Raw genomic sequence first — 10,449 nt, 5'->3', positions numbered from 1 at the left:
CTATAAAGGTCTCATGGGGAAAAAAAACAACTGTGATCTTTAGAATGTGCTCATTAAAAGCTAATTTGTCTGATCTTTTAGCCACAAATAAAATTGCAATGGTAAAAAAAAAGATTTCAGACAAGAACAGTTATCCAGCAACCTCAGTAACATGTAAATGTGGTGTGAAATTAGCACATTGTCACATAACATCCCAGTTTTCTGTATCATCGTTCTCTCCTTTGTACATTATTCTGTCTAAAAATACAACTGAAATCATTTTTAAAAAGAAACATGTTTATTAGTGTCTTAGCACAATGATTGCAGAAACATAAAAAAACAATCTCCAATTTAACACATTCATAATAAAAACATACATAAAGCCTCAATTTTGGATTTGTTTCAATAAATTGATTATGGTTATTCTGAAAAGGTAAGATTTGCTGAAAGGAAATAATCAACACAACTTTCAGATGTCGGATCCATTTTCCACCAATTTTGCCACCTCAAATGAATACCACGAAGGAAGCAGATTTTGAGGATCCAACAACTGTATGTACTTAAAAATTTTCACTATTTGGTCAATATTTGGCTTGCAGGCATGCTGGAAACTCAGGTCTATTATTTAGTACAGTGACTTAATGCCAGAAAAGGGTTGAGGCACACTGACAGTAAGCAGGGTGGGTCTAACAACCTCGCCCCCCCAGGTAGCTTGTGGGAGTGCCATGTTTGTTTGGTTCAGTCCTCCAAAAAGCCTCCATTAAGGAGTACAAGAAAAAAAAAAAAAAAAAAAAAAAAAAGAAGCTATACGGTAACCAACATGGTGTGAAGCTTCCATGACTGCATTTTACTCATGGCTCTTTGCTTTTGGCACAAAACATCAACTACCCAAGCTCTTCAACCTTTCTTCTTTGCAGACTTTAGCAGGCAGCAGACCAATTATCAAAGCAAAATCAAACACTTTGGTGAATTGACGATTAACTGTGTGTCTAGAAGTGTCAAATCAGAGTGTTTGCATGGTGTTGGTCAGCAGTTCTATTTGTAAGCGCAGTTTTTTTCACCTCATTTTAAAATATTGTCATGACACAATTAATTGCAGTTTATTTAGTGTGTACCTAGAAGCAGAACCTCTGAAGAAGGTCTAAAAGTAAAAGAAAAGCACATACCACAGTTCGTCTCAATTTATCTAAGGCAGGTGACTCTAAAATGAATCAAATGAACCACTGCCTGAAATGTGCAGCTTCTCATGACTATTAAGTAGCACTCTGGTGTACATTCCTTATTTTCAGGGTGAGAGATAAGAAAAGCGAAATACACCGCACAGCTATTCCCAGCGTGTAACTATCATATATTAATAGTGCAGGATTTTCCAAAGAACTTCTCTTGGACATGCTGTCAGCTGTGCAACTGAGGAACAAAAAGGCAATGAGGATTTGGATCGTCTGCAGTATAAAGGTAATATCAGCAGAATGCCGAGACAGTGGTACTGTTAAGACACTTGGATTTAAGAGGGAAGGATCCACTAAATGATTCTGACTTTTCACTGTAAGTGTGTGCCTCTGTTTGTGTGTGTGAGAAAGAGAGAGAGAGAGAGAGAGAGAGAGAATCATTCTTAGTAGCTTCCATTTAGCATAGCAAACAAAGTGAAGGCAGTATCTGTGATCCCATGGTCCATCTCCATAAGACTGCAGTATAAAGACTGGATGATGCTCCCCAGTCTGAACAATCTGACTGAATATTGTTTTGGTGCAGAGAGTGATTGGCTGGCTCACATTTTGTTGAAACACTCCTTTGCATTGGACCACACCTGGATTCCCTGAGACAGTGAAAGAATGACAGAACAAGAGCAATTTAATTTTGAGACAGACAAGACAGTCTTTTAGAAAAAACAAAAACAGATGAGGAGCTGAAACTGCTGAAGAATCAACTTCCAAACGCCTGGCATGATTAAGTGGCCAAACATACAAGAACAAACAAACTCTGGGAAACCAAAAAAAAAACCCCCCACACGTACCTTCTTACACATGCTGATCTGCATAATGGCATAGCTGATTAGTGCTTCGCGCAAATCTTTGTCCTTTTGCTCCTTAAAACGTTCGATGTCTTCCCAGGCTGTTCGCACAAACTCTCTGATGACACAATTGCAAACAAAGACACATGCTGCTTAGTCATTTTATGTAGATGTGGTGGGTAGGAGATATGATAGATGTGGAACAACTGAATAAACAATGCGGTAGATGGCTTGTTCCTTCTTCATGTACTTACTAGTTCCTGTTTTTATTTATCTATACAGTAATGTTTTTTATTTTTGAGAACATAAAATAGAAATACTGATATCTTTTTTTCCTTTACATTGTGCCTGAATTTGACTCTGGGCCACCAGACTAATGATTAAACTCATCAACTTTAAGGTAACTTAGTGCTCGGAGCTCTTAGAAAATCATCAGGCTATGTTTACTCCTGTTATTGTTAATCCTGTCTCAACAGATTCAATTACCTACAGTTACAGTATGTTTCAAAGTTGTGGTGACACCCTTGAACTTTTTGGTATGAGGGTCGTAACAGGTCAAACTGTCAGACTAAAAACCAGATAATTTCCTTTCAGACAGAGGGGAAAAAAAAAGAGTGTGAATGTGACTCGACATCTAGGAAAGATAATTTAGAAGGCAGACAAATTAGATAAAGGTTTAAGTCTGATTAGTCGGTGTTGAGCTTACTGGGACTCTGTGTTCTTCTCCTTGAGCGATTCCTCTCCCTCCTGGATACTCTGCTCCAGGGCTGCCAACCTGCTCTCCCTCTGCTCCTGGCTCTCCTGGCCGAATAGTTTACTGGTCATCCCCTTCAGCGAAAATACACGCACCGTCTACAGACACACACACACAAATTCAAATATAGAATAGAATAATTATTTCATGCTACTGTGTTAGTTTTTTTAAATACTTGCCCAATGATGTTGACTGATTTGAAGTGCTTGTGTGTAAATGTGCAATAGACATAATATGGTCAATGTGTGTGTGTGTGTGTGTATATATACCACGTGTGTATGAGCCCAGGATGTGTATTAGAAAGTGAGAGATAATGAGCAAGTGTGTGAGTGTGTTACCCCAGTCACCAGCTCTTCTTTCTGCTGTTTCTTATACGCAAGGTCCTGAGCTGCTATTTCCAACTCATACTGGATCAACTCATGTTTCCTACATACTGACCTTAAAACACACACACACACACACACACACACACACACACACACACACACACACAAAACATGCCTTTAACTCTCTGGACCATTTTCCATATTGACACATTTTTCCAACCAAAAAATAATCCTAAAAAAACGATTCACACCATGAATGTACCCTGATAATATTACACCAAACGGTCAAACATAAAATCTGCCATCATGCTTACACTACCACCCTACCATCTGCTGCAGGTCTGGATGATATGGTCTGTTAGATAATGTTTTAAATATGCTAAAAAGCATTTGCATTAGCGCTGTTGCATGCTGCTTTGTTTTGAATAAAGATAAAGAACAAAGGCGACATGAGGCGCAAGCATATGATTGGATAACAACGGTTGTTTTTTTTTTAACGGACAGCTTCAAACACACTTGGGGAAAGCTGCGCTCCACCAGAGCCTAATGTAATTGAAGGCTGGCGTTACAGAAGGTCATCAAAACCACTATGGCAGGATGGATACTCATGTATGATCTTTTCATATTAATTTGACTTAGACGCACGGGGTGAGATTTAATCTGTCTAACTGGAGTTTAGCAAAATTAATGAAAAAAAGGCCTCTTGTCTGGGCTGATATAGATATGTATCACACTCTATTAAACACACAAACACATACGTACCGAACAGCCTCAGTGTAGAAGAGGTATTCTTTCAGTTGATCTGCATAATGCTCTTCCTCCTCTAGAATGTCATCTATTGATGCAGCGTACCTGAGCATATATACACAAAGTCACATTTGCAAGTGAAATAAATTTAAAGAAAAGCATTGTATGTGACAGTGTGCATTAATGTGTGTGAGAGGACTGACGTAGTGTAATGACTGATCCATTAGTACTATTGTAAACATGTTTAAGTGTGAACTAGTGTTCGAGTGTGTGAGAGGGGTACAAGAGTTTAAGTACACTGTATCTACGCGACTTGTATGCGTCTTCTACTCACGTGTCCATGTGGTGGCCGGCACTCTGTAGTCCATCTCCCATCTCTTTCTCTATAGCACTCCACTCACTGGAGACACAACAATACAGTCTTACATCACTTGAATACCACAACTCTCTCTGCTTAGTGGTGCTTTTCAGTGGTTCAGACAATAAGCCTTAAGAGGGTTTCTCACATGAACTGTAAGTCAATAGACTGAATGGTGCTTTGTGTGACACCATTTACTCATAAAGATATCCATATTATTCCTCTTGAGGTGTCAAAAAATATATATATCTAAAAAAATCATTGTGATTATCAGCAAAGCTTGTCAAACACACAACTCCCCAAAGATGTGTTAACACTCATACAGAAACAAAATAAATGGTTGAAATCAAACATGGTTCAATGAATGCAGTAATTACCCTACTACTGAATGCATTAGCATGGATACTACATGTAGTACAGATATACCTCAGTTTCCTTATGCTAAGTTAAGTTTTGATAAGTCAAAAAACCACAAGTCCTTACGGAGACATAAAAAAAAGAATTGTAAGAAATTATGTTAAATGGTATAAATGGTAAGGTTTACATACAGCAACTACAGATAGGTGACGAAGGAAAAACCAAAATAAAGTGTCTTAGTGGGGTGTTGGGCCACCATGTGCCGTCAGAACAGCTTCAATGTGCTTTGGCATTGATTCTACAAGTCTCTGAACTCTATTGGAGGGATTAACACCATTCTTCCAAAAGATATTCCCTCATTTGGTGTTTGGTCCAGAATCTCCCATAGGTGTTCTGTTGGGTTGAGATCTGGTGACTGTGAAGGCCATAGCATATGATTCCCATCATTTTCATACTCATTAAACCATTCAGTGACCCCTCGTGCCCTACGGATGGGGGGCATTATCATCCTGAAAGAGATCACTCCCATCATAGGATAAAGGTGATCACTCAGTGTATTGATTTGTAGTGACCTTTCCCTCTAAGGGGACAAGTCGACCCAAACCGTGCAAACAAAATGCCCCTCACAGCATAACAGAGCCACCGGATCCTCTCACTGTAGGTGTCAAGCATTTAGGCCTGTACTGTTCTCTTGGTGTAGGCCACACATGCACTCGCCCACTTGTCTAGAGTATGATGAAGGATGACTCATCTGACCATATCACTTTTTCCACATCTCTGTAGACCAGTGCCTATGTTTTTTTGCACCACTGAACTCTCAAATGTGCATTCATCTTTGTAATGAGGGGTTTATGCACTGCCACCCTGCTATAACATCCCTCTCTGTGTAATTGTCAACAGACTGCTCTTGCTGACACAGTCTGATCACATCCTGCATTGACATTTTCAGTCACCTGAGGAAGAGTTGCTCTTCTGTTTCTCCTTACATATCGCACTATTGCAGAAGTATCATCAAATGTGCACTGTTGACCACAATTTCCGACCCTATTTACTGATGTCTTTCCCATGCAGGTGTCACTTTAGTCACTATTGCTATTGAAACACTGGCCAGCTGAGCAGTCTTTGTGACTGAAGCTCCTGCCATCCGTGCCCCATGAAGCCTATTTTAACGTCACTTAGATCTTTTCCTCTTTGCCATCTTGATACAAAATCAGAATCAACTGGGCCTGCTCAACATTTTTATACATGCCACAGAGTATGATTAGATGTTAACTGATTGATTGTACGATGCAGTGCACCTGTATAGAAGCATCTGCATTCCTTATGTTTCTCCACTCATTTATTTAGGCTTTTTCCTTTTCGTTTTTCACCCATCTGTATATTGGTCAAAGGTAACTGGATACAGTATATGCAATAGATGTCTACTCATTTTAACTTATGGCTTGCTAGTACTGTATTTTGTGTGAATGCAAGGCCTCCTCTTGGGCCAATTATTAATGTAGAAATGCAATAACATTAGAGCATGTGTTTCTCACCTGAAGACTCTGCCATAGTTACCGTGGACCTTGTAAACTCCATACAGCCTGTCTGCCACTCTCTAGGATAAACATCATCAGTTATTATGAGCATAGTTTGACAAGAAATGCGGACGTAGAGTGGAGTTTGTTCTGTTGTCATGAGAATATGTCAACAGTGTGTTGATGCATGCAAATACTCACCGCTCGCACCCTGAGCAGTTGAGAGATGACAGTGTTCAATTCATCACTGTAGTGTTTGAGCGCCGTGAATCGTCTGGAGGAAACAACAAATGGATCACACCTGAAACTGCTTCTCTGTATCTCAGCAATTATTTGTGTGAAAACAGAATGAACACATTGTTTTAAATATGTTGTTCAAATCCATTTTCATATTTGTTTTTATGAATACTCCCAGAGCTGTATCAATTTAAAAAAAAAAAAAAAGCTCCTCTCATTATACATCTCATTAACTTTTTTGCCACCGGGATCAGTACCATTTAATTCAGTCTACTCCATAAAAACTTGTCTTGAAAAACCATTTCATGATAACTCAGTAATTTGTGTACGTCCTACAAAAATGTGGCCACACAAACAAATCAAAGAATAAACTTTTTTTTTTTTTTAGAAAGACCACCCATGTCTATTGTACACTTACTTGTCAGGGTTCTTGACTCTGAAACTGGCACTCAGGGACTTTAGTCTGGAGTCAACCTGGTAGGGAACACAAATACATTCACACTGTTTTATTTTGCATACATCATAGAGGAGAATTTGCGAAAAGGAGCTTTTGATATGATCCAGTTTGCCTATCATAAAACACGCCATGTGACTAAAACAGACAACATTAGTTAACAAACATAATTCTCTGTCAAGCAAACTGAATGGATGTTCCCAAAACAGTTAAGATACAAAATAATATCCAGGAAAGGAATGGAAGAGATAAAGCACTACTAAAACAGTGCATACTGTTTACCTTGTCTTGGAAACCAGTCTCCAAAACTGCCTCCCTCCATCCCTTCTCCTGCGGAAAGATGATTGACAGAAGACAGACAGGGTTATTAGTCATGTCGTGTGTATCCTGTGTGCCGCACTGGTGTAAGCATGTTGCTACAGGCTACAGGGAGGGACGATGAAATACGAATTTAGATGTTAGGTTTGAAAGTGTATCAAATGGTAAAACTACACAGAGGGATTTTTTTTCAAATTAGGAAAGTTAACCAGAGGAGCAGTTATTTTCTCCTTTAGGTAGATACTGACAGCTTAACAGCAGATTAGCGTTATGTTACCAGGTATTCTACCTGGTGTGTGTGCATGTATTAGCTCTCTGGAAACAGCCTCTCACCAACGCAGCCTCTTGTATTGTTTTGTCATAGTGCAATTATCAGTTTGACATCCCTGCAAGACTTGTGAGTGTGTGTGACTTCATATGTATGGCAGAAAACGTGCTTGGATGCTAACCTCTGTGAGAAAGAGGAAGAAGATCTTGTCATTGGAAAGGACAGGGTGTGATGCAACACGCAAAAGGAAGTTTTCCAGGCCGACTCTCCGTCGCTCAACAAAGTCTGGGTCAAGGTTGTCTGCTGACAGCTTGTGCCACACGAACTCTGCCTACAAGAAGCACAATCCAGGGTGCAACCAGAGTTTAACACTGTACATGATCCCAATAAATACATGCATACATACAGAAAGACAGGGGGAAAACTGAATTAATGTCATAAAGGTGTGTGCCCCACACAGAGGGATTTTTTCTATCACAAACTTTCAGGTCCTATAGTGAATCAAAGGGATTAATTATACCCAGCAAATATATTATATCTAATTAAACTTTTTAAAAATTAATATATGTAGTGTATTACTCACTCTTTTCTCTGGTAGTGGAGGGATAATGATGTAGGGGTAGGTGACCAGGAGGTATGTTCTGAGCAGCTCAAACTCACTGTAACGTCTCCACAAAGTGTCAGGTGTGGCCGGCGTACCCCCATCTGGGACGGCTTCAGCTGGCCTGCAGACACAACAACAGGAACAAACTATCTTATGCTCAAATTGTAGAAATGTTATGAAAAGTAAGCTATTGTTCTCTTTCAGGGCAACTTGAGACACACAAAGAGCACCAAATTCAATCTAATCTTGACTTTTCAAAGGGCTTCCTCTGGGAATATTGTTTTCCATGAATCGTATTATCTTTGAAATGATTCTGCATTGATGCACAAAACTCCTTAATTGGAGTTCAGAGGGATACCCGCTACAAGCATTGGAGCCAACTACGCACCTCCATCACTGCGCTTAAATCATTATCTTTGGGAGGAGAACAGAGTCTGACAAGAAAGCAAAGTTAGTGACTGCATGCGATGTTATCAATGCCAGCCATTGATGTTGTTTTGCTTAACCAAGTTTAATTAACCCACCCTGAGAAGCGTGCACAGAATGCAGTGTGCAGTGCTCAGACAAATCATGTTTTTATCCTCCCCACTGACAAAAGTTTTGCTCTATGCACAGCTAAGGAGGTGTGTACATACTCCCGTCAAATATAATATAACAGCTGTGCTGATTTTAATTTATTCTATTTGGTTGATTGTCTTTCAAAATCATTTTGTAATCAAACTGGAACACCTGTAGCATTGAAACTGAAACAAAAAATGAGGTACAGTATCTAGAGATTACCAGCGGTTGAAAGTAAGCCAAGCTGCATCCCTTCAAAGAAGTATTAGCTTAATTATTAATTAACCTGTGAAATAAAATTGTGCAAGAGACAGGAAGTTATCCTGTATAGTATTAATAAAGTGTGGGCGTAAGAGGTCCCACTCCATTTTTCTTGCTACACTGCTGTTTTTTTTTTTGGAACAACCACAATTGACTGAAACATCTGCATAAAGCAACCTGAAAGTTGTTTATCACAAAGTTGTAGTGGTGTTTAATAAACAGAAAAAGATCATCAAATAGCAAGATAAAAGCAGATGTTCTTGTTTAGGACCTACCGTGTTTCTATGAGGTAGACAGTATAGGTTTCCTGCATGTTTACCGTGTTCTTCCCCATTCTCTTTTCGGCCTCTGCCACATTTATCTCCATTTTCCTCAACAGAGCTGTCCCTCTTTCCACCATCTACACAGCCCCCCAAAAAAGATAAGAAGGAGAAAAGAAGACAATCAAGTGAAAGTCTGAGAGGGAGCATCAGAAAATAATAACACCAGGTGAGCAGACAGGTGTGTGAGAGGACAGAGAATGGTTGTCAGGGACTGAGAGAACAAAAACAGACACACAGGCATGAACAGATGCACACATTTTCTACTTAAGATACTGTAACATAGTGCTTGTTTACACAGGGTATGATAGGCGTGTGCAGGTCACAAGACAGGACAATCCTACCACCAACAAACTATTGCAGAAAATCGATACGGAAATTGTCCTCTGTCACTAGAAAACACGGTATTTACCAGTGGACCAGTACAACACAACAAAGAATCAGGCTAATTTACAGCAAACATAACTTTAGCCTTAGCGTTAACTAAGTTAAGTTGACTTGCTAGCTAACAAGCTAACGTCAGGAGTAAAGTTTTGCAAAGTAGCTTCGAAACAAAAGCAACGTTTGCTCACATTATAACTTTGAAGTGACCTTGCAGAGCTAACGCTAGCTACGTGTAGCTTTGAAACGTTTCATGAAAATGCAAAACAGCTTTTTTGAACATTTTAAAAGGTGATAGTAAAAGTCTCCATATGTCACTAACTCCACCTAGCTAACATTACGTTAGGCCTGTTTGGGAAAGTTTGCACCAGTGAAAACAGGCTTTTTAAATCTCCGAAAGTGCTTCACAGAAATAATGACAAAAGTTAAGACCGTGTTTATGATGTTGTTCTCTGATTCCGTTGAGGTGATGTCGGTGTTACCGATCACAGCTACTTCTTCGTTACTTCCAGAGTCTGCCATCATCATCTGGCTGTTGCCGTCAGCTGAGCTGGCACAGCGGATTGACTCGTCTGCGCATGCGCCGAGGGGCTGAAACCAGGGAGTGACCATAATGATCCAATTTAATTCATATCACTAATATTCGTTCTTAATATATAAATGACTATGGATTTACATCTCTTTTCTGTCACCTACATACGCTGATATTTGAAATAAGATCCTGTAACACATCAGAAATACTTTCTTTTCTTTCACACTTTAAAAAATCTGTACAGTTATTTCCATTTAATTGTTGCCTAATAATGTAAGGATCCTTTCTCTCATCTCAGCATCAGTTTTTCGTGGGTTTCTTTTACAGATACTGTATACTTAGTAAGGAGTCATCTTTGAAAAATAGGTATTTTTGTATCCCTTATTTATTAAGATGTTTTGTTTTTTATTTTGTCTTTATTACTTTTATTGCGCGTGGTGTTTCATTGATCAGGACACTTCATACAG

At 39.2% G+C, this 10,449-nt stretch overlaps 1 protein-coding gene across 1 annotated transcript; it reads right to left on the bottom strand.

Moving 5' to 3' along the window:
- Positions 1-322: 322 nt before the first annotated feature.
- LOC121907515 (sorting nexin-4-like) lies at positions 323-10,077 on the bottom strand. The gene is made up of 14 exons (XM_042427124.1): positions 9,883-10,077; positions 9,025-9,149; positions 7,910-8,051; positions 7,508-7,657; positions 7,023-7,070; positions 6,705-6,760; positions 6,251-6,323; positions 6,068-6,129; positions 4,152-4,217; positions 3,833-3,922; positions 3,083-3,182; positions 2,697-2,842; positions 1,994-2,108; positions 323-1,795 (listed from the first exon to the last, which is right to left on the bottom strand). Exons 1-14 carry the CDS (start codon positions 10,060-10,062, stop codon positions 1,748-1,750), a joined length of 1,401 nt encoding a protein of 466 aa, XP_042283058.1. The 5' UTR covers positions 10,063-10,077; the 3' UTR covers positions 323-1,747.
- Positions 10,078-10,449: the final 372 nt, after the last annotated feature.

This window comes from Thunnus maccoyii, chromosome 11 (assembly GCF_910596095.1).
Source record: "Thunnus maccoyii chromosome 11, fThuMac1.1, whole genome shotgun sequence".
NCBI classification, from domain to species: Eukaryota; Metazoa; Chordata; class Actinopteri; order Scombriformes; family Scombridae; genus Thunnus; species Thunnus maccoyii.
This window is presented reverse-complemented; position numbering and strand designations above follow the sequence as displayed.